General features: G+C 40.5%; 1 protein-coding gene across 1 annotated transcript; it reads right to left on the bottom strand.

The window, feature by feature from the left end:
• npy2rl (neuropeptide Y receptor Y2, like) lies at positions 1-25,136 on the bottom strand. Its single transcript, XM_046065145.1, has 5 exons — positions 24,948-25,136; positions 23,429-23,561; positions 11,696-11,861; positions 4,470-4,623; positions 1-2,046 (listed from the first exon to the last, which is right to left on the bottom strand). The coding sequence occupies exons 1-5, from the start codon at positions 25,134-25,136 to the stop codon at positions 1,465-1,467; spliced, it is 1,224 nt and encodes a 407-aa protein (XP_045921101.1). The 3' UTR covers positions 1-1,464.

Raw genomic sequence — 25,136 nt, forward strand, 5'->3', positions numbered from 1 at the left:
TCAGGTTATTATCAGTTCAAGTTTAAAATAACAACTTTGTCCTTGTGTGGCTTGAACATGCTGAAAGATGTGAATTCGCAGCTGAACCTGACACATGCCGAAAACACCTGCCAAAATGAACAAAAAAGAAAAATTGAACACAGAAAAATTTCTTTTCTGAAACATTCATTTGTCTGCTTGTAAGAAAAGATCTTTTCTCTGCTGTGTCACACTAAATTGTGGCCTGTCTGAAATCTCTCATCCGTTTTGGGGTGTTTTTTTGGCCTCATTATCCCACATTTCACTCCTCCTCATCCTCTCATTGCTTTTTCCCTTCTGCCCTCATCTCTCATTTTTTGCTCCCCATTCTGTCCTTCATCTACCAAGGGAAAGAAAAAACAAAGCATCGCCCTTTGAATCCAAATAATTTGCATTTTGACCACTCTTTCCCCTGTCTGTCTCAAATGATCCACCTCTGTATTTTCTGTTTTACACACCTACACAGTAAACCACACATTTTGATTACGTAACAATGTCTGAGGTTTCACAAAGCTTGCATCATGCATCCCCGTCCTCCTCGGTGCCATCTGAACTAAAAAATCTGCGATTTTCTTCTTCTTGTTTCTTTCACCTGACAAAATCTGTTTGCACGGTTCCCAGCAGCCTCCGATTCCGTACGCTTAAAACATGTGAACAGTCAGCTCACATCATTTTCAATAAAGAACGCTGCTGCCGAAATTTCTCAGGTTCAATCCCCGCAACCTGCTTACGCATCCTTGTGCCCCTTGTAAGCCATTCGGGGTTAAATGTACCAGCTAAATGCTTTACATGTGGAATGAAGATGGAGTAAAGCCCTATTTTGACAAGATTTGCATTAAAGTCCAAGGTTATTGTAGAATCTGTTTTTTCCATCTGTGCGGAGGAAAGCCCTCATGTCTCTGATATTTTGTCAATGGAAAATCAAAGCAACTTCTTTTTATGTGGGCATATTCTTGGTCTCTTTTTGGAACAAACTTCTTCACTTTGACAGTGTCACAAATCCTTCATACAAAGCTGAATTGAACAAATTCCCCCTAAAAGGTCCTCAAAGTGCTCGGGGCTTTCCTCATGATGAGTTCGCGTCCCCAAAGTGACAGCGCCTCAATTGGTCGAGGAGACCTTGAGTCATTCAGCAGCTATTCTTCCTCTCTCCTGTCATTCTTCTTCTTCTAATCCCTGCTCGTCGATGCCCCCTCCTCTATTTTGGGATTCCAAAAACTCGTTAATCCTCCGCTGCCTTCCTCTCACTCTGTCATTTCTATTTTCTCTCACATCTTTATCTATCTTTCTGTCTCTATGAGGAATCTCGTTTTTGTCTCGCTTCTATTGTCTTTTGGGGGACAAAAGATTTCCTGACAATGATTCGCTTTTCCTTCCTGCCTGCTCCTCTGTCATCTCTACCCCTTCTCCTCCATCGCCCTCTTCATTTACACCTCCCTCAGGCTCTCAAACGTCAGTGGCGTTCAAGTGGGTGGACACCACATCTTGCGTTTCAAGCACTATCTTCTTCGCCCTCCCTCCTCCTCCTCCGCCTCCTCCAACGGGGTGAATGCTGTCCAGGCGGCCACTCCTCCCCCTCTCCCCTCCCCTGCTGCACTTGAAGACGGCAAGGAAGGCAGCGCGGTAATTGCGGTTCATCCAGCCATACAGCAGTGGGTTGGCGAAGGTGGAGCACATGGCGACCACATGGAAGACGGTGTAGAGCAGGCGGAAGTCGCGCATGTCCAGCACAGTGCTGTCGATGTCCGTGGCCAGCTGGAAGGCATGGAAGGGCAGCCAGCTGACAGCGAACACCACCACCATGGTCACCAGCATCTTGGTGGTTTTGCGGCGCCGGCGGTGGCGCTCAGAGCCGGCACTGCTGCTGCCAACGGTATCTGCTGGGCTGACATGGCCGCGCAGTTTGGACCAGATGCGGGCATAGGCAAAAGAGATGATGGACAGCGGCAGGAAGTACTGCAGGATCAACATGGAGATGCTGTAGACGGTGCCGTCTGTGTTTTTACCAGGCCACTTCTCTGTACACACCTGGAAGACAGGACAGGACAGAAGATATATTCAGATCATATTAGATCAGTTTGGTTATAGTTATACACAACCTGCTCAGCCGCAAACAGCAGGCAAACACAGTCGGAGATAGCTGGTGATCATAGTGGAGAATTTAGCAGCTAAAGAGCTGGATACTTTCCTAAGGAGCTGGTGGAGACCTAAAACAGAGCTAAAAGAGAGTGAATATTGGACTGAGATTCAACAGGTGGACACAGACACAAGACAAATGAATGCTAATGTTGCTCCATTACTGCTGAGCGTGGAAGGTGATATTATGTCAATCTTATGTTCGTAGAGTAGATTCAGTAGCTTGAGGTGTTTAGTTAAAATTGGAGTAGTTTACATTAATTTCAGTTACACATTTTTCAATAGATTAGACTGAGTAATAAATTTACATTTAGTTTTATAGAGATCAAATTAGTGTAAAGTAAATTACACTGAACAAAATTATAAATGTGACACTTTTGTTTTTGCCCCCATTCATCATGAGTTGAACTCAAAGATCTAAGACTTTCTCTATGTACACAAAAGGCCTATTTCTCTCAAACATTTTTCACAAATCTGTCAAAATATGTGTTAGTGAACACTTCTCCTTTGCCAAGATAATCCATCCACCTCACAGATGTGGCATATCAAGATGCTGATCAGACAGCATGGGTATTGCACAGGTGTGCCTTAGGCTGGCCACAATAAAAGGCCACTCGAAAACGTGCAGTCTCACTGTATTGAGGGGGTCCGGAAACCTGTCAATATCTGATGTGACTACCATTTACCTTACGCAGTGCAACACATCTCCTTCGTACAGAGTTGATCAGGTTGTTGATTGTGGCCTGTGGAATGTTGGGCCACTCCTCTTCAATGGCTGTGCGAAGTTGCAGTCAGGTCGAGACCCCGATGAGGACGACAAGCATGCAGATGAGCTTCCCTAAGACAGTTCCTGACAGTTTGTGCAGAAATTCTTTGGTTATGCAAACCGATTGTTTCAGACGATCTTGGAGGTGAAGATGCTGGATGTGCAGGTCCGGGGCTTGTGTGGTTACACGTGGTCTGCAGTTGTGAGGCAGGTTGGATGTACTGCCAAATTCTCTGAAACGCCTTTGGAGACGGCTTAAGGCAGATAAATAAACATTCAATTCATGGGCAACAGCTCTGGTGGACATTCCTGCAGTCAGCATGCCAATTGCACAGTCCCTCAAAACATGCGACATCTGTGGCATTGTGCTGTGTGATGGAACTGCACATATTTGAGTGGCCTTTTATTGTGGCCAGCCTAAGACAAACCTGTGCAATACCCATGCTGTCTGATCAGCATCTTGATATGCCACACCTGTGAGGTGGATGGATTATCTTGGCAAAGGAGAAATGCTCACTAACACAGATTTGACAGATTTGACAGATTTGTGAACAATATTTGAGAGAAATAGGCCTTTTTTCTACATAGAGAAAGTCTCAGATCTTGATGAATGGGGTCAAAAACAACAGTGTTCAGTGTAGTTAAGATGGCATTAGCTTATCTGAGTTTACGTGTAGCTGAGATGTTATAAAAACTGAATTTGTTTCAGTTCAATTTTGTGCAGTTTAGATTTGATTTTATTTTATTTTAATTATGTTTAGTTTATAGTGTTTAGATTACATTAGACTCAATTGAATTGATTTGATTATTTGAGTGAATGTTATAAAATCTGATCTTTATTAGTTTGGATTTGACAACTTAAATTATACATTTTTTTATTTGATGAAGAAGTGTAGATTCGATTAGAATATATTACATTAAATTGGATTTAATTCAAGATTAAAATAATGCATGTGGGCAATTGGGTCATCAAAGTAGCAGAGCAAAAAACAAAATGATAAATAGGTGCAATTAAACATGATAAAAACCAATACTTCCAAGATGCAAGCATATTGAAGAAGAAATGTGAAAAAATGTATAGCTTCAGCTGCATTTAGATGGTGAAATGAAAGTTGGATGTAAAATAACATGACAAATATAAAAATATGAGCATCTGGTCAAGATGGAAATGAAGAAAAGTATAATGATGTGTTCAGCAAACAGGAAAATATGATGATTGCACTGAACTTGAATTTTAAAGAGTTCAAAAAGGGATGACAAAATGGGAAAAGGTGGCGACATTGAGGAGACAGAGAAAGCGGGGTTTATGGTCTGTGAGGCGGAGTGAACGATGAAAGTGAGAGGAGGACAGGATGGATGGAGGGAGAGATGAAAGACATGGAGAGGGGAAAGAGAGGAGGGAAAGTGAGGGATGTGAGAGGAACTGGTGGAAGAGAGTCGGTGGGGAACAAGCAGGGAGATCAAAGAGCTGGATGAGAAGGGAAACGAGGGCACTGATCTGCACAAGTGTTACAGGTGTGTGTGTGTGTGTGTGTGTGTGTGTGTGTACCTGGATGGTGTGTCCAGGCTCCAGGGTGAAGGAGCCGTACTCTCTGAAGATGGCCAGAGGGCTGGCGAGCACAGCGCTCAGCACCCAGGTCAAAGCTATCACCCCAAAACACACGTCCTTACGCATCCTGGTCTCCAGGTGGTACACAATACACCTGAAACACACACACACACACACACACACACACACACACACCACCGTTACGCAACTGTACATAGCAGATTCACCTTTTTATTTTTAAAAGATCAGGGAACAATTGTTGTAGATTAATAATGAATGAACAGCACCAGTCTGCAGTCATGGATGAAACACTTTTACTTTAGAGAAAGTATTACAACAATGGAGATATACAGGTTCAACTCTTGCATTCTGATTCTTGTAAATGTATTTTGCGATTCTGTATACTATGTACTCTACAGTGTTTTAGGCTGCCATTTTGGTCAGGCAAAAAATAATGTATCTCACGAGACTTCCTTGTTATATGGTGGTTAAATAAAATAAAACTAAACAAGTATACAGCGAAATGTGATCACATTCACATCACAAGTGAAGATAAAAGATTTTGGTTTTGGTGTTGAGTGATAAGATAACGTTGTAAGAAAGAATGAAGGATAGATTGAAAGAGGAAAGAATAGGGAAAACAGACAGAAAGGAAGACAAAGGAGAAACAGAGCGCAGAGTTTTGGAAAAGATAGGAGTGGGAGGGAAAAAGGAAACAAATACGGAACCTAGAACAGTGTGATAAAATAGTGATCTACCATGTTAAGCTTGTTAACATGCTAAATGTTAACATAGGACCAATAGTTCCTGAGATCTTTCAGTCAGGCCCAAAGTGGTGGACCCACCAATTAATGGACAAACATAACCATCCATCACTAGCATAGATGACAATAATACTGATGATGAAAAACAAAACAAATAAACACACACAAAAAACTTTTCTTCATTTCAGTTTTTTAATTACAAGTACAACCAAACTTCAATAATCACATTTTCTGTCTTCCAAAAGTAACAAGTCTTGGCTGCAGCTCATTCAGTGCAGAAGAAAAAGTGAACTCATTATAATGGTTCTCAGGTTTCTTGTTGCGGCCTCCAATAAGCATTACAGTTGACTTTAAGATTCAGCTACAGAGCTGTAAATGGCCTGGCAGCACAATGTGCTTCATTTTTGCTTGCTAGTAATGAGCCAAGTGGGTCTCTGTGGTCTTCTGGCAACAGCCTGTTCATAGTTGTGCAGATTGGATCAGAAGCTGGCAAAGCTGCTTTTAGCTTTTACAGCCCCTGCTGATGCAGAGACCTGCAAGGAAATGTAACCTCTTTAAAAGTAGGATTCTAACTTTTCTTTTCTCAAGTTTGTGTGTCTTAATTTGTAGTAGGTTGAGTTTTAGTGCAGTTATTTGCATACAGTATCATGTGGCATATATCTGTTTGTGTGATACTATATATTATATATATATATATATATATATATAGGCAGAGAACATTGTAGCTCGTTATGTTAAATATCAGCTGATGATTAAATAGCAGAATTCTGTGTGTACCAATCTACTTGGTTCTCACCAGAACATTGATGGAACCCCAGATTACATTCAATGACATTTTTGCGCATTCAGTTTCAGTCAGATTCATTTTTGAAGCTGCACCAATCAGAAGCAGAATCACTTTTAATGGCCAGGTATGTACAGTATGTACATATTTGACATAGGTCTTGCAATGCCCTCAATGTACACACACAGAACAAGCATAAGCAAACAACAAGCTCAACAAAACCAGACACACACACACACACACACACACACACACACACACAAGCATAAATAAAACAAAAACATTGGAAGACAGCAATAGTGTAGTGGAGCAGAGTGCAAAGGATGCTGGAATAAATTTTGCTCTGCAGGTATTAGTATGTATATATGGTAGGTGGATATATACAGTGTATACAATATGAACAGCTACTCATTTGCGTCACAGAGTTATTTCACAGTGAATGTTCCTGTGCCTGCCAGATGGAAGAAAACAACAAAAACACTTGGTTAAGGTTGGGATAGGTTTTTGAATATGGTCTTAAACTGCTTATATTGAATTGACTACGAACTCCAGCCTCCAGGAGAAATGTTAGTCATGCTACACACCCATCCACCACCTTGACCTCCACTTCCTTACTTTCATTGTGTTTTATTACAACCTGGAATTAATTTTCAATCATGAATAATATCATCGTACTCGCCAAGTTAATAGCTGGGACCTGGAAATGCAGTGACATCGCTTAAAAGAAGTCTGACTCAACAAGATACATGAGCAGTCAGATGATCAGATTATGTTATTACTACTAATAGAAATGGTGGACATTATGCTGTAAAGACACATAACTCCCTGCCCATTTAAATTAAATTATTGTATAAGACATTGCTGCAGAATTGTCCAGTATGAACATAAATTCTGTAGAAACAGGTAAATATCCATTTAGAAAACTAATAAAACATGTTAAATCACAATCTGTTTGCCTACATGTTGCCATCATCCAGAACAAAATATATAAAAGAAGACAGCACAATCCTCTATTTAGATTCAGCCAAAGCAACCAGCATGAAAGATGTTTGCTGCAATAGTAAATACACAAATATGCACCTCTAAAGCTCACTAATTAACACGTGAGGTGTGGGTAGGAGTATGTTTTCACTTAGCACAGATAGCTGTTCCCTTCTGTTCCTAAATGTCCCCAGCTTCTATGTCCATATTTACCATACAGACATGAGACTGGTATCTTCACATCTACTGTAACTCTTGGCAACAAAGCAAATAAGTGTATTTCTCAATATGTTGAACTATTTCATTAAATAGAAGCAAACTTGCACTGTGCCAGTTTTTGAGCTTATTCCAAAACTTACTAAAGTTAACCATGTTTTCCTGTGCTGATGGACACCATTCTCCCATAATGCAACACAATACTCAAATGCCTTAATCTTGAAATGTTTTTTGAATTTATTTGTCAGGAACGATCTGACAAAACATCCTTTTCAAACACTGAGGGATTCAATTGTACCTGAGTTCCATCTGCAGTTCCTGGGCAGGTGGAGACAAAAGACTACAAACAACAGATTGTGGACTCTGGTGGGAGCTCCAGGAACATCTCAAAGGACCCGATATGTTAACAAAATAAGTGTTTAAAGTTTGCTGCTTTATAAGAACATTATTTAAATTCTAGATTTAACCTTTATTTTAACAGGAAAGTCCCATTGAGAGTCTCTTCTGCAAGGCAGTCCTGTATAGCATAAGTAAAACAACATTTTTTTCCCCATAAGTTGAAATACAATACATTACATAATACAATAGTTGAAATACAATACAAGAATATAAATATATATATATATAGTGGGGAGAACAATTATTTGATACACTGCTGATTTTGCAGGTTTTCCTACATACAAAGCATGTAGAGGTCTATAATTTTTATCATAGGTACACTTCAACTGTGAGAGACGGAATCTAAAACAAAAATCCAGAAAATCACAGTAGTATTTGATCACCTACCAACCAGTAAGAATTCCAGCTCTCACAGACCTGTTAGTTCTTATTTTAGAAACGCTCCTGTTCTCCATTCATTACCTGTATTAACTGCACCTGTTTGAACTCGTTACCTGTATAAAAGACACCTGTCCACACACTCAATCAAACAGACTCCAACCGCTCCACAATGGCCAAGACCATAGAGCTGTGTCAGGACATCAGGGATAAAATTGTAGACCTGCACAAGGCTAGGATGAGCTACAGGACAATAGGCAAGCAGCATGGTGAGAAGGTAACAACTGCAATTATTAGAAAATGGAAGAAGTTCAAGATGACAGTCAATCTCCCTCGGTCTGGGTCTCCATGCAAGATCTCACCTCGTGGGGCATCAGTGATCATGAGGAAGGTGAGGGTTCAGCCCAGAACTACACGGCAGGACCTGGTCAATGACCTGAAGAGAGCTGGGACCACAGTCTCATAGAAAACCATTAGTAACACACTACGCCGTCATGGATTAAAATTAAAATCCTGCTACGCACGCAAGGTCCCCCTGCTCAAGCCAGCCCCGTCTGAAGTTTGCCAGTGACCATCTGGACGATCCAGAGGAAGAATGGGAGAAGGTCATGTGGTCTGATGAGACAAAATTAGAGCTTTATGGTCTAAACTCCACTCGCCATGTTTGGAGGAAGAAGGATGAGTACAACCCCAAGAACACCATCCCAACTGTGAAGCATGGAGGTGGAAACATCATTCTTTAGGGATGCTTTTCTGCAAAGTGGACAGGACGACTGCACCATATTGAGGGAAGGATGGATGGGGCCATGTATCGCAAGATCTTGGCCAACAACCTCCTTCCCTCAGTAAGAGCATTGAAGATGGGTCGTGGCTGGGTCTTCCAGCATGACAACGACCCAAAACACAGCCAGGACAACTAAGGAGTGGCTCTGTAAGAAGCATCTCAAAGACCTAGAGGGGCCTAGCCAGTCTCCAGACCTGAACCCAAAATCTTTGGAGGGAGCTGAAAGTCCGTATTGCCGTATTTGAATTAAGTAAATTAAAAGATAAAATGTAGAGATGTAACTACAACTAATCAAAAAATGTAAAAACAAAAAGCAGCTAAAGAAATTGGCATGCCAATCTTAAGCTTAGACTGGAATTCATTCCAGGACAATGGGCCATAGTAAGACAGACTCCTCTTTCCTGCTTCTGTCCTCATTTGTGGTTGCACACGGTAGCTCCGCTTTTGGCTTTTTCAAGACCCTTTTCTCTCTCCCGCGATGTGCGGACAACTCTGCACAACACCAGTGAAGCTGGGGCTCCTTCTCTTCAGCAAGTGTTCCTCTTCCGCCACCAAACACACGCTACGCCTAGACATGCACACTGATGACCCAGGGTTAGAAAACTGGTAGTTCTATGTAAAATCAGACGTTGAGCACCCCCATATCGCCAAAATGGCATGATCCTCGTTTCACTGCAAAGCTTTGACTGTAAGATTGACAGTCGAATCCGGCTCCGCCCATCGAAGCATCGAATCTTCGACTATTGGAGGTCAGCCCTAGTGGATATTTAATCTCCGAAGCATGTATAAGCACACCTCCCAGTGCAGTTCATTAATGTCCTCTCTATTCAGGTCCAGCAGCTTTAAAATCTGGTCTGCAGGGTTACAGAGGTTGAAATTATGTAAATGAGCCATTGTTCATCCAAACATTGCTGCACTGCTGCTGTTAACACCTACACTTAAACTGCCAAAACCCAATTGTGCTGTTAATAGTGCAGTGGGACCATCAGAGTGGGCTCCATTTGCATGTCAATCTCAATTCTAATCCTCTTTTCCTGGGAGCAGCTGTATTAAGGTTAAAATGTCACTTTTCACTTTTGTATTTTGCATTGTGTCACTTAGAGGACGGCAGCACACAGTGAGCGAGCAGGTAAATGTTCTTACTCCTGCTGATGGAATTAAACTGAAACCTTTTGACCTTGTGTAACTTCCTTTCACCATGCATTTACATTTCCATAGATGTACTATAAAGGCTGACTGGGATGGATTAGCTACAACAAGCAAATTTCAAGTCTCGATAAGTTGCTATTCACATGTACTGAAATTAGCTGAAACTTGGAACAAGACTGCAGCCATGAAAGCAGCTCTGTGGGGCAGTTGTGGCTCAATATGTAGAGAGAGTTCCCCGTTGCCCAATCCCCGGCTCCTCACAGCTACTTGTCTAAGTGTCCTTGGGCAAGATACTGAACCCCGAATTGCCTCATATGGATGTTCCCCTGGTGTATGAATGTGTGTGAATGTTAGTTTCCGTTTGAGCACTTAGGCTTAATGGGTGCATGCGATGTAGTGTAAAAGTGCTTTGAGTGGCCGCAAACACTAGAAAGGCGCTATACAAATACAGAGAAATTACAGAGCATATAGTCTGTGAGGCTGTACTCAGACACAACTGTGCTTTGAGTTAAATGCAATGTCACCATACCAACATGCTCACCATAACAATGCTAATGTTAATGTTTAACTGGTAAAATGTTTACCATGTTCACCATCTTAGTTTAGCATGTCAGACAACACATTCTCACTCCCAACTTGTCACATATAGACAGTTTTTAACGCACTGGCTACACCTTTAGCATTGTTTTTTAGACATGTAGAGTCAATTTAGCAACAATAAATATGCAACATCTGGTTATACTTAAATATACTATAAAACGTCGCATTTTGGTTAGGTTTAGGCACCAAAACTACTTGGTTAGGTTTAGGACAAGATAATGGTTTGGGTTAAAATGACTTAAGTAAAGTTACGTTACTTGCTAAACTTACACAAGTAACCCACGTAAGTTAAATAAAAACATTCAATGGTGAATTTTTGTTTAACACAGGATTGCTGTGGCTCAGGAGGTAGAGCGGGTTGGCCGTTAATCGGAAGGTAGGCGGTTCAATCCCTGGCTCCCCCTGGTTGCGTGTCGAAGTGTCCTTGGGCAAGATACTGAACCCCGATTTGCCCCTGGCGGCTGTTCCGCCAGTGTATGAATGAGTGTGAATGTTAGTTTCTGTTTGAGCACTTAGAGCATGAATGTGTATGACTGGTGAATGCAGATGTAGTGTAAAAGCGCTTTGAGTGGTCGGAAAGGCGCTATACAAATACGGAGCATTTACATTTGACACGAACACTGGTCTCCTGGTTGAAGGTCCAATTTCTGATGTACCTTCCACCCCAACCTCCTCCTTTATCAGACTTCTCTGTTAAATATCCTACACCTACCTTAAGCATACAAAAATGGCGCTAAGGGGCGCCAATGGCTCTTGACCATGCTTTGTTGAGATATTTCAATCTGGACCAAAGTGAGGGACCACCCAACATTGCCTAGAGCCATTTTCAAGGAACATTCTACATTCATTCATGTTGATCATATTCACTCCCAGAATGTAGTTATTGTACCTTTTCTAATGTCTGTAAGACATGTTTTGTTGGTGCTACTGGCATCAATTGACCGGTCGGTGTGTGTTACACTTTAAAGTTGACCTCCTCATTTACCAACATTAACACAGACCAAAGAAGATGTGACAATGTAATACAAGGATGTCTCATTGACTGTGGTTATGAGGCCTCAATGTAACTATGTATAACTGCTACATAAATGGACAAATTTAAGCAGACCATAAGCACTGATCACAGCTTCCCAACAATCGCAGTCACCTCCCTGCTTTAAGCTCCACCCACCTGTGGCGGTCCAGGGCGATGACATTGAGCGTCACCGTGGAGACATGCACGGCGAGTCCCTGGGCGTAGGGCAGCATGAAGCAGAGGGTGCTGCCAAACTTCCACTCTCCCTGCAGCGTGTAGACGAGGGTGAAGGGGAGGCACAGCGTGTTCACCAGCAGGTCGGCTGGAGAGGAAGAAGACAGAAGTTTCACTCAGGAAAAGTTACTGAAAATATGATTCTGATATATTTGAACAATTTAACATTTTAGGGATTATGGATTTGATACAAAGTGCTCATTGCTGTTTGGCGTTGATGTCTTGCTTGGACTTGAGCATTGCTGTTTCCTACCACATATAATATTTATTTTATGATTGTCTTTTCTGAATGCACGTACTGCAAAGTGTTTTGGGAACAGTGTGTGATGATAAAAAACTACGGATGCTGCACTACACTGCAGGAGGAGGTAAGGAGAAGCTTTCAATCACATCTTCACTTTATCACTACATTGAGCTTTCCATCTCAGCCAAAAGGAAAAAAAATACCCCAGGCTGTCTGAAAACTGTGTTTTCATCAATCACACCTTACTGACCAACCACTTTGCTCATCACTTAATATTTCTGGTGAAAGATCTTTGACTGTTAAATTCATTAGCTGATTGTTTATCCTGTCCACCAAACTTTTCTAAGCTGTATTTAAAGTGAATGTTAGCGTGTAAATGAAGATACAACTGGAGGAATGAGGATTAACATCCTTGATCCTACAACAGCCAAAACACTACATCTCTCCTTGGGATCTTTATTTTTTCCTCAATCACACATAATTGAACAGACATCAGGCCGTATGTGTCTCGGCTGTTTTTGTGTTGTTCAGGGATGTCACTTTCATGCTGGCTCTAACCTGCTAACAAGCAGGAATTGACGAACTGAAGGAGGAGGTGAAGAAAATCCAAACACCACAGAGTGACAGCTCAGCACTTGTTCAATAGTATGCATCTGAATATATTTGCATAAAGGACATTGCCATATAATAAAAATAGCTTTATTTATATAGCACCTTTAAAAAAAGAGTTTACAAAGTGCTTTGACAAAGCAAAGTAAAAGCAGGATACCCAGAAGGCAATATAACAATAGACAGACAAACAAAAGCAAGATAAGAGGAAAAATAAAAACACGAAGACAAAAGACACAAAAAATTTAGAGAGAAGTCAAATGATGATTAAAGATAAGACTGTTAAGAGATAAAATAATAAAAAAGTCACTAAAAATGAATATATATACTAATAAAAACAATAAGAAGACCTCATCACATAAAAGCAAGTCTATAAAAAAAAGTTTTAAGAAGAGATTTGAAACTGATTCTGCAAGCCATATCGCCTCAGGCAGATAGTTTCAGTGCCAAGGGGCCCTGATGGCAAAAGGCACGTTAAGATTCAAGCCTTGACTTTGGAACAGCCAGAAGGACCCCACCTTAAATCTTATATAAACGGTCTGCAATATAGTCCCGAGTGCTTTATTGTTCTTTATCCACTTTAACCAGAGTTCCTTTTGTACTGTGGTAAAATTGAATGCATTTAGATGTCAATGTCGGCAGATGAAGCAGCTGTATGTATCACTGAGCTGCAGGAGCATACACGCAGAATCAAAACAACTGGTGAGCGTCAGATCCATTGAGGGAGGCGTCTGCTCAGAGAGCGGCCAACTTACAGCGGGTCACATCTTGATTTTAGTCAGATCCGCCTCTGAACGCGTGAGCGTCAACATCTGCTGCTGCTGAGTGTCAATCAACATCTGTAGCTGAACATCTGTCAGATGATTCTTTTCAAACTGAAAGAATGCTGACTGAATTTACCAATCGTTAAAGTTTACTACATAGAAATAATATGATTCAGAACAATTTCAATGAGCAAATAAAAAAAAGCTTCAACCCCAGAGGAATGGTGCAAGAACTTTTATCCCTCAAGAACTTGTCCCAGCCTTTGTACTACTCCTCTGACCATTTATAAAGTAAACAAATATATAATATATATAATAGTAATTTCTAATTTCTCTTGCAAGCTTGTGCGGTGAAACCCCTACAAATGGTCCAGAACATGGTGGCACATCTGGTTTTTGATCAACCCAAAAAGACTCATGTCACCCCACAAATCTATCCGTGGCCTACCGAATCAAATGCAAGTCACAAATGCTTGCATACAGAGTGACATTGGGTCTGCACCCATCTACCTAAACTCCATAATACAAACTTACGTTCCTCTGCGCTCCTTTGCCTGGCTCTGCCATCCCTACAAACAAAGCAATCTCAGTCCCGGCTGTTCTCATCTATGAGACCAGATGACCAGAGCAGGGGCGTCCCTCTCTAACTCATCTCGTCAGTAAACATGTCCCCTAACCCCTAACGTCTAAAATGCACTTCCTGTCTTCTTCTTCTATCTCCTTACAGTTTGCCCATCTTGATTGCACTATTTGCTAACTTGCTTCCACCAGGTATTTATCCTACTGAGGCTCCTAGACTAGCTTATACTAGTACTATGGTTGATCTCCCTTTATTGTCCCTTTATGTCAAATGTGACAAACACTACTAACATGTACATTAGACCCAGAAATTTAAGATAGGCTTGGCGTGTCATGGTTAACAGTGACTAACAATACAATCAGATGTCAGTGTAATTTGTCCTTTTTTTTTTTGCTGTTACCTGTATTTCAGTGTCGTGAGGAACAACAAGACTGTAGACAACAAAAATGATTAATAAGAAAAGTAAATTCCATATGCTATTTTTTAAACTTGAACACGTCAGAGCAATGGATGTATTTAGAGAACTAAACAAGCGCAGCAAGTCAGCTTTACTGCCATTTTGTCCCAGTGGTCAACAAAATACCCTGCGGCCCAAAAAGCATTCTGACATAGATGTCTGTAAAACAGGACAAATCTAAAAGCAAACAAGGTCAATTACTACTCTTTGTGTTGTGAGTTTTGATATTTTTAACATCTTTCATCTGCATGATGTCATCCCAATGTTAAGTCAATGGTCTGAGGACACTGACGGCACAGACGTGGAGGGGGGCGGGGCAAGTTTGCAACCCTCTCTGCCCATGTCAGTTTGGGATGTTTAATCTGTGATAAGGGCATCGTGCCGAATTGGGTTAGACAAAAAAAAAAAATCTGTGTAAGGGTCTTACTGAGCCTGATGTCCACCCTCCTCCTCTCTTTTTGTTTCACAAAATTTGGCCTTCTGCTTCCTGTGGACCTTCAGGGCAGAGACAGAGTAACAGAGAGAGACAGAGCGAGGGCGGAGGGCAGCAGAGAAAAGAGAAAGAAACAAGAGACCAAGAAGAGCAGAGACAGAAATATAGATATCTAGAGAAGAGGGAGCAGTAAGATTGAGAGATATTGTTGTTTCTCAGAAATGCAAAAATGAGCCAGCTCATTACACCATGGCATTGCTGTCTCCTCAAATTGAAGTTAATTTACAACTAAATATTTGAGGAAACAAATTGTTTGGTTAAATATTGAGTCTCGTCTCAAGTCACAGTTGACTTTTTGTTATATTTTTAACAGACTGTGACCTTTCCCCGAGCTTACCAAGTATTTTGAGTTGCGTTATAAGAAGCATAACAACACTGATACTGTAGTTGCTACAAGTGTGTTGTGAATAAACAATAACTTACAAATACATTCATTATGAACATTTTACCATCCTATTCATTTTTCAAAAATGCAAAAAGAAAAAAATATTTAGGAGAAATGACAAGATTAGAATATTTGAGAAGAGCCTTTCTGATATTAGCAGTACCCACAAGGACAAGCTCACAACAAATACTTAAACTAAACGACAAAAAAGGGTAGTTCATTAGTGTGTCCCAAAACCATTACAAAGTACAACTACGAAAATCATTTGAGTGAAATCTGATCTGCCAGTTCTATGACCACAAAGCCACACCTTGTAGCCATGCCCTGCTTCAGTGAATCTGATCTACCACATCACCAGACAAGAACATTGATATTGGATGAAATCTCCAGATCACGTTCAATGACCAACACTGCATGGCTAACGGCTGTGATCTGCTAACTCCCTCTGAGCCTAATCGCTTCTTGAGATCCTCTAGCAGGGTCCTTCCAGTAACAGTTCCTAAATCTCCCTCATCTCAATTGCCCCTCAGTTGTGGAATAAATCTCTTAACACTCATTTAATGAAACGATTGGCTGTGCTTCTTACAGTCCTGTGACGGTCACATACACTGGATATTTGTTTTCAGAGAATTTGATGTATTGATTGCTGTCAGCATGTAAAGAGAATTTCAGCAACTAAAATAAAAATGCTTAGGAAATATATTGTCTACCACAGCTTTTAATGACATGCACATCAATCGCCCTAGAAATCACACTTCCAGGGTGTATAAACAGCAGAATATCATCTGTGTTGTCCAATAATACAATTGCCATGTTCCCATTAAGACAAAATGCGAAAAGCACAAAAAGAGACAGACTGAAATCATGAAAGAGAGAGTGAGCAGACGAGCCTGTGGGCGAGGCAGTGAAGCGTTCGCTCTCCCAGTTTTCTGTTTGTTTTTCACAAACTGTCTGCTCTCCTGCCCACCGCTTCTTTGTTTCAGGGGAATTGAACCGACAACTTTCTGGCTGCCGTCGTTCTACCTTTCTGCACATTTCACATCACATCAGTCATACTGCTGCTCTCTCTTTCTCTCTGCTCTGTCCTTTCTCCTGCTATTGATATTTCTCCCAGCGGCACTCTAAATCTCTTAATTCAATTGTTCAAAACAGTTTTTATCACATTGACAAAACACAATATATTAAAGAAATCTGCCAACTAAATGATCTTTCAAACCCTACATTTACATTTGTAAAAATTCCAAAGCTACATGCTCCCTTTAATTACCTTTAAATGTAAAAGGAAATATCTGGAATACAGTCTGCATTGGTATACTACACAATATTTGTAACTTTCTGAAACGTACAATGTTCTTTACACTGCTTTTCTAATTCTTTTTGTGCAAAAACCAAATGCAAAACCATGAATGTTTCAAGGGGAAATGGTTCTTTAAAATCCCCATTTGTACCGTTCAACACATTGAGACTTCAGACACAGAGTTCTTGGTAAGAGATGAAGAAAACAGCCAGGGAGAGACTAAAATTGCAGCCTTTTCACCTCACCCTCCAGTGAGGATATTCACAACACATTCTCACTCCCAGCTTGTCACTTGGTCAAACAGCACGTGGTTAACGTTGTGAAATATTTGTTTTGGCACCAAAAGTACTTGGTTAGTTTCAGTAAAAGGTCATGATTAGGGTTAAAAGTACATAATGTAACTTATGTAACTTCACTAAAAACAATCAATGTTGATTTGTTTCTTTCACACAGGCAACACTGGTCTCCTGGCTGAAAGTCCAGTTTCTGGCCCACCCATCGAACCCAGCCAGCTCCTTCCTCCAGACTTCTCTGTTTAATTATATCGTAAATCAGCTTTTATCTTTCAAAAATGACACTATTGGGATTCCCTCAGTGCATTGAACTTTGACGCAAAGGGATTTCCCAGTACATTACAAATTGACGGTAAGGGCTCTTGACCATGCATCCGCATGTAATGACTTGGAAGTGAGAGCTTGATATTCAGAACAGAGAGAGGCAGTTTGTCCAAACTACATTTGTTTCATGCATACTGCAAGCTTAAACAAAAATCAAGACGATAACGTGACAAAAGTTCAAAAACATTTCAAAATATCCTATTTATGTTACAAAAGGTTACTTGGACGCTTGTCTTAGCTGGCATGCATTTTCAAGAAATCTTATTAAAGTAGAAATCTACTCAGACATTCAAATCAAATAATCAGGATTCTTTAACTGAACTGTTTCAATCAAGTGTGGGACTCTGTAGGTCACTGTGCATTGGAAATACAACATGAAATTCATCCTCCACAGCATTTCAAACAAATTAATCCCAGAAGGACAAGTAGTTTCATAGGAGATTAATTTTACATTCACTATTTTTTTCTAGGTTTAGTTCAGTGTCTTGCTTTCAGATGGTTCATTCTCCTCTTTAAATGTTTCTCTCTGTCTGTCTCTCTGACTATACCTCTTCCTCTCTCCGTACTGCTTTTCTCTCATGAATACATAAAAGTAAATGATATGTCTCTAAAGGAGGTTGTTATTTTCTGCTACACTTCCAAAACACTTTTCACTCCCCGCCGTCACTGTTCTCTCACATACTGCAGCAACAGTTTTAACCTGCCGCAGAGTGATCCACATTGTGTCTCTTTTGCTTGATCATGTTTTCATATGCTCATAAGATCATTTACTAATTCATATTTTTACAATGACAATGGATAACATGAAAATCTATGTGTATTGTGAAAGATATTGTTCATAGTGACAGGAGAATTGCCAACACGTTTTCATCTCAGTGTGTCAATTACCGACGCTTTGAGACAGCGTGACAAGAGTATTTATTTTACGCAAAAGGTACCCTTCAGTGTTTGATAGTGCGTTGCAAGGTAGGGTGGGCCGGTCAACATGCATAAAGTCACTGACTTAGGTTTAGGCACAAATGCCTGTGATGGTTAGGGTTAGGGGCTTTACGGGTGTCTGTCGATGCATTAAACACAAACTTAGCTAGCTAGCTAGCCTGGAAGTGTCCACTACCTGCTCAGCTCCAAACTGCAACTCCGTAGTTAGAGACTAGCTGGTGAACATAGTTTAATATTTAGTAGCTAATGAGCCAGATATTATTCTTAGGAGAGAGAGACATTACATTCATCATGTGGACACAAACACTCTGAAACACTGCTGACTCAAAAAAGTTTCCTCAAATATAGGGCTGTTTTTTCCCATCTAACTATCTGATTTCTGATAGCAAAACAATAGCATGCTGTGTATTTAGCCAACTCAACCAGCCCCACCATGTCTATTCTGGAAAGTGGACATCACTGGTTATGTGGTTTATTAGAACATTATAAAGCAATGTTATCATATTATATATAGTTTTTCTTATCAAGGAATTGTTGATTGATTTTGTTTATATTGCACAGCCAAAACCCTTATGCGTTATGTTCTACATAATGCATAATAGAACATGCTTTGGGAATTGTTGTTTTCACTTTTAATGGACTTTTAGTAGCAGTTTCTCTCTAGGCTTCCAGTCTAGGCTAAGCTAAAAATGTCCTGGACCTATCTCTGTGTTTAGCCCAGTATCCATAGGAATAACGTCGGCAACATTTAGTGCCAACACAGGAAGTTATAGTGAGGCAGAAAGTAAGGGTGTTTGGTGGCAGTGTCTGGCCGCAGACCTGCAATTAAATTAGCAAGATCTCTCCCTAACTATAACCATCTCATAGATTCCATGTTCAGATATTGTAGAAAGTAAGAATTTTACAAACATTTTTACAAATCACCTAATATCGATGCTCGATGACCATGTCAGTACTCACACATTTTAATGCAGGTAGACATTAATTTACAAATTAATAAACAGAAACGTTAATTGAGCTCTCATGTTTTCATATTTCATACCAAAACTTGTAAAACTCAGGGAAAAAGGCAAAAAGAGGTTAATAATGTTTTCTGAGGACACAAGCAATCGTGTGTGTGTGTGTTTGTGTGTATTAATGATAGCCTGCAGTAAGTTTTACTTTGCATCAAATTTTCTTTACACTTTTAAGAACAACACTCCAGGCTCAATAATGATGTTAGTGCACATCACACACAGCTAAACACACACATACAAGCGAAGACGTGACACTCTACACTCCTTCTCATTATATACCTCGACTACTTCATTAACTTATTTGTTTATGTGTTTCTTATTTTTGGGACAGCTGGAGAGGCGAGACAAGGGAACAAATACACCAGGAGGGAACATTTTAATTTGAATTCCTCCTGGACCAACTGACCTCCGCTCAGCTGAAACCGGAGGGCATGTCAGTTAAGAAGTCACGATTAAAGAGATTCTGTTAAAGATGATTAAAGAAATTCTGTTAAAGATGATTAAAGAGATTGCGTAAAGAGAACATGTTTCTATAGCCTTGCCAATAAAGGCAAACTCAGAAAACTCTGAATATTTTCTCCCACAGAAAACTCCTAATCCTTTTGAAGAATGATTTTTGAGCATGAGTGACATTTCTTTGTATGTGATCTGTGAAGTTGTCTTGTAGAAGATGCCCTCCTGTCAGGACAGTAGTTGTAAATTGCTGGGGCTCCTGATTAGGAGAGCTGTGTGCAAGCTAAAATGGGATGTTATGTTGCTCTTTAACTTACCTCCACCTCCCTCATCAGATGACAAAAAACTATAGTATATCTCTTAATTATGTTGTTGCTGTTTTCTTTCCCTCTAGTTGAGGATCTTGCAGAGTGGTGCTCAGAGAACAACCTGCTGCTCAGTGTCAACAGAAGGAGCTGATAGTTGATTTTAGGAGGGAGATAAAGACACACACTCCTGTCTATATCAGTGGAGCTGAGGTGGAGCAGGTGAAGAGTTTGAGGTTCCTGGCAATCAGCATTACAGAGAACCTGACATGGTCGTTTCACGTCCACGCTGGCGAAGAAAGCCCAGAAATGGTTGTATTTCTTGAATAGAATAGAATAAGAAGGCCAAATTCCTGTGCCAAGTTCTTGTTGAATTTTACAGAGGAGCAATAGAAAGCATCCTGACTGGAAACATTTCCAACTGTGCACTGCCCGGCACTGGAGGGCTCTGCAGCAGATAATTAAAACTGCTGAGACTGGTTCCCATCTCCTGAGCATAAGGGACATCGGTGAGGTAGGGTGCCTACGCAGAGCCCAAAGGATACTAAAGGACAGTACCTACCCCAGCCACAGCCTGTTCACCCTGCTGCCTTCAGGAAAGAGGGCCAGAAGATTCAGCTGCTGCACCACCAGACTGCAGAGCAGCCTTTCCACCCAAGCCATCAGACTCTTAAACTCTAATTCTTCCTCAGCACTGCTCCATTTGTTATAGTTTATTTCTACCATTCTATGATTGCTTTTGTTTTACTGTGTATTGTCTGCTGTCTGACTGGAGTTACAAAGTTATACATAGTTTTCTTTTTTGTCAACAAATCCCATGAAATGACGAGTCCAGCTCTAAATACTGTCTGACTTCCTGCAGCTCTCAGCTGCAAGCCAATTGGTTCCTACTGAAGATGTCAATCTTTAAAAACAGCTCACAATATGTAGTTTAATTTTTAAAGAAGGCACAGTAAACAGTTGTTCACTGCAGTTTTCAGCAAATGTTCCTGAAACAGGATGAACAGTCACTGTCCATGGTCCTGAAGCCTCCCTCTCAGCCTGTTGCTCTCCATGGTGCTGACATCTCTCACTGCTACATCTTGGAGGCACAAATCACCCTCCAACCCACCTGTTGGTTTACTTGTTAGTCATTTCATTTTCTTTCCCTAATGTGTGCATTATGAATAAAATGTATTATCGTTCATCTTCAGGCCTGAAAAGCTGCCCTGCACTACATTATTACGTTCACGTGTCATATTTATTTGCTTGTGTGCTGATGTGGTGCTTATTAATTCAGCCTTTTGCCTTGTTTAGTTATTTTCATGTTAATTCATGCATTTATCTGAATGTGTTTACTCATTTATTCATGGTACATATTTGTTTTCTTCATGTTTAATTTTTTTTACTTTGTACTTCTAACAATTTTAATTAGAAAGTGAGTCAATTTATGATGTTTTAGGAATCAAAAAACTGACTTTGTGAGCGTCCTGGTGGCCCATCATTCTTTCGCTGTTTCGTGTCTGTCTTTCCTGTATAGTGGCCAAAAATACCTCGTGACTTTAAATTGATTTTCTTTTGTACTTACAGTACATCAAAAAAATAGAGATCCAGTTAATAAAAGTATGGTTAATCATGCTTCAGCATGAAATTTCACAATTGAGCATCATGTGTTAGTTCACAGGCGGGGGACTTGTGAACATCGCCTCTTCACACTCAGAAATTAATAGAACAGAGATGACATCACCAAGCCATGTGTCGAGCCTGTTACTCTGAGAAAACATTATTTATGTCACTGAGAGATGGTTAGTTAAGTGATGGCTGTGGCCTCTGGTCTTGTTAACTGGGTATTCAAATCATATTTGATGTTTGGAGTAAAATTTGACATCTCCTCCAGTCTCTGCAGGCTGCCACAAAAACACAATTAAATCCTTCATACTGAAGGTGATGACAAAAGCTGCCAGTGGACTGATATTATGATTTTGGCTGATCATCATGTGTTTGGGAGCCTGTTGTCAGTCAACACACTCATTCTAACAAATACTAGAACAAAAATAAAACGCTGGCAAATGTGTGAAACATACTTTTCCATCTTCAACCGCTTATCCTGCGTACAGGGTCGCGGGGGGCTGGAGCCAATCCCAGCTGGCATCGGGCAAAAGGTACACCCTGGCCAGGTCACCAGTCCATCACAGGGCCACACACAGACAAACAACCAGTCACACCTAAGGACAATTTAGAGACACCAATTAACCTAGCCTGCATGTCTTTGGATGGTGGGAGGAAGCTGGAGCACCTGGAGAGAACCCACACAGACACGGGGAGAACATGCAAACTCCACACAGAAAGGCCGGGGCAACAGGGGTTTGAACCAACAACCTTCTTGCTGTGAGGCGACAGCGCTAAGCACTGCACCACCACACCATAACTATTCATAATAAACCACTATAAAATCTAACATTGGCATGGTCCTTGTTAGTGAAGAATAATCCTAGGAGAAGAACATACGGCAAACCTCGCCACCAAGTACCTATGTGTCCCTGTGTCACAACCTGAGGGATGGCAACTGTTGCACGCGCCGCCCAGTAACAACAGCATATTAAAGTTAAATATTGCGGCAGAAAATCAATTCATTCTAATGGAAGAGATACAGTAGTCCAAACTGAGTAAGCTATCGTTGCTTGTTAACTGCGTGTCAATATTCAGTTTTATTTGACTTACTTTGTCAGAGTTTAAACCGCTCCAGAGAGCCATGGTTTGCACACAGGAGACAGGAGTCCTTGATACCAAATTTTTTTTTTTTGCATCACTTCCAAAGTGGCAGAAAGAGCTACTTTACATCTAGTATTCAGAATAGCCAATGGAAAGCCTTCATGAGTTAGATATCATGACCAGTTTAATGTAATATTGTAAAGATGTATTGAGTAATAGTCTCTTGATCTTTGCATTTCCTTTCTCGTTCTCCTCTCTTTCTCCCATAAAAAATTGTATTCGGCTCAGAGATAAATTATGTTATCAAATAAAAATGGAAACATAGGGTTAATGTTTTTACATGTTTAAACTCCTAAATAATCTTCTGTGCCTCTGGGAGTTTTTACAAGAATGTTTCTGTTCTGTCCTCCGTACAAATCTATTTAAACACTAACACAATCACATTTTATATTTCACATTTCCGTAAAAACGGCGTTGGTGTTGTGTAAATGTCAAACACACGACGAATACATGTTTGATTTTATCTTTCCGTCTGTCTCCCTCCCACACAGCAGCCACAGACAAACCCCAGACATCACAGACAAATAGCATATAACAGCTGACACATGTCTGAGTCATCATCGGACGACCTACAGAGGGCACGCACACACACAGCAGCTCGGTGTTGTTTCTGATTTGATGCCTGTCAGACTCAGCATAGCCAGGAAATCCTCTCTGACATCCAAAGATGGTGACCTGTTTGTGTGCTCGTGTGTGTGTGTGTGTGTGTGTGTGTGTGTGTGTGTGTGTATCTGCGCAAACATACCAACAGCCAGGTTGGCGATGAAGAAGTTGGTGACGGTGCGGAGGGTCTTGAAGCGGTAGATGACGTAGATAACCAGAGAATTACCCAGAACCCCAAGTACGATTATGGTGCTGTAGGCCAAAATCAACACCACCTACAAACAACAACAACAACAACAAACATCTGTCAGAGATGGCTATTTGCAGCAACGGCTCAGTAGACACTACAACCCACATGTCTGAGTTTTTTTCCTGTGATTCAAATAGGTCTGGTGTGCACGTGTGTGGCTGTTTCCCATGGTTCAACACACAAATAACAAATCAGAGCTTTATAGGCAGGATTAAGACCGAGGACAAGCTGAGGCTAATGGGAATGGAATGTAGTTTAACCAAAAGTATTGGACAAGAGGAAATATTCACCTGATGATAGCGTTAGATAAAAAGGCAAAGGATTAAGATTTATTGGATCTTATCCTTGACAGTCATTGAGACATTTCAATCAAAATCATGAATGTCTCAAAACCACAAATGCTATAGGAAACATTAGGGGTTAATCAAAATAAGTAGGAAACATTATCTGGGAATGAATGAATGTGTGCATAAAAGTTTGTGGCAATTCATTGTTAAACTATTTCAGCCAAAAGAAAACGAAAGACCAACAGACAGACCCTGTAGAGAGACACTCATGGCAAGAACTTATCCTGCTAAAATAAAGGTTATAAAATAGTGGTTCAGTGTGGCTTATGTTGTGAAATAATGTTGAGTTTCTTTAACAGCAGCGTATTTGCACATACTGCAATTTCTGCCACAAGAGGATTGTCACATCAAAACAATAACAAAAGACCTATTATTATATAGCAGATAATAGCAGCTGCTTTTCATTGATGAAAATCACGAATCCTGCAGAAATCAGCTTTTGCAGAAGTTAGCTTGTATAAAATCTCTTTAACATTTAACATTGTTGGAAATATTTGGGATAATGTAAGTACACAGCTCAACAAAATATGTAACACAGGGCAAGTTGTTTTTTTAGAAATTAAGACAGAAAAAAAAGAAAGTAAGACAGAAACAAAATCAATCAGTGCTCCAACTTTTTGAACTTTATAATCAAACTCAAACAATCAGATTTGATCAAATTAAGTCAAATTAATTATTTGTGATAGCTACAGCTTTGTAATGAATTTGGAAAAATAGTTTAAGGATTTGAGACTCCTGAGTGAAAATGAGTGTTATCTATCAATAAAACATGTTTTATACACATTAATGTAAGCTGTTATCACAGCCCACGAAAGTCTCACTTTTTGTGGTGGTGTTAATGGAAATAATGTTATAGAAATGCACATTATGCTCACCATAACATACAAACACTGTGACTACAATACACTGTGACTACAATCAGTGTCCCTAAATTCCCCACAACATAAAGATCACCCATCATAAGTGATGCATACATAAGAGCTTTGGCTTTTATTGATACGTACAATCACTTTCATCCAATCAGTCTTTGTCATTATGTTTATGTGGGAATATGATTCCTCTACCTGTACACTCAGCAGTTTAATGGGGTCCTCTGGAAAATTCACCCCCTCAAACACTGTGGGAAATGCCGGGGGGTTAGCACCGGCATTTGGGCCGTAGTCATGGTAATCGAGGTTGCCAGGGTCATCGTCAGGCAAGGGCCGGAGGCGGAGATCATCCTGTGTGCCGTTGACTGCACCGACAGCCTCCAT

Source organism: Micropterus dolomieu, linkage group LG12, assembly GCF_021292245.1.
Source record: "Micropterus dolomieu isolate WLL.071019.BEF.003 ecotype Adirondacks linkage group LG12, ASM2129224v1, whole genome shotgun sequence".
NCBI classification, from domain to species: domain Eukaryota; kingdom Metazoa; phylum Chordata; class Actinopteri; order Centrarchiformes; family Centrarchidae; genus Micropterus; species Micropterus dolomieu.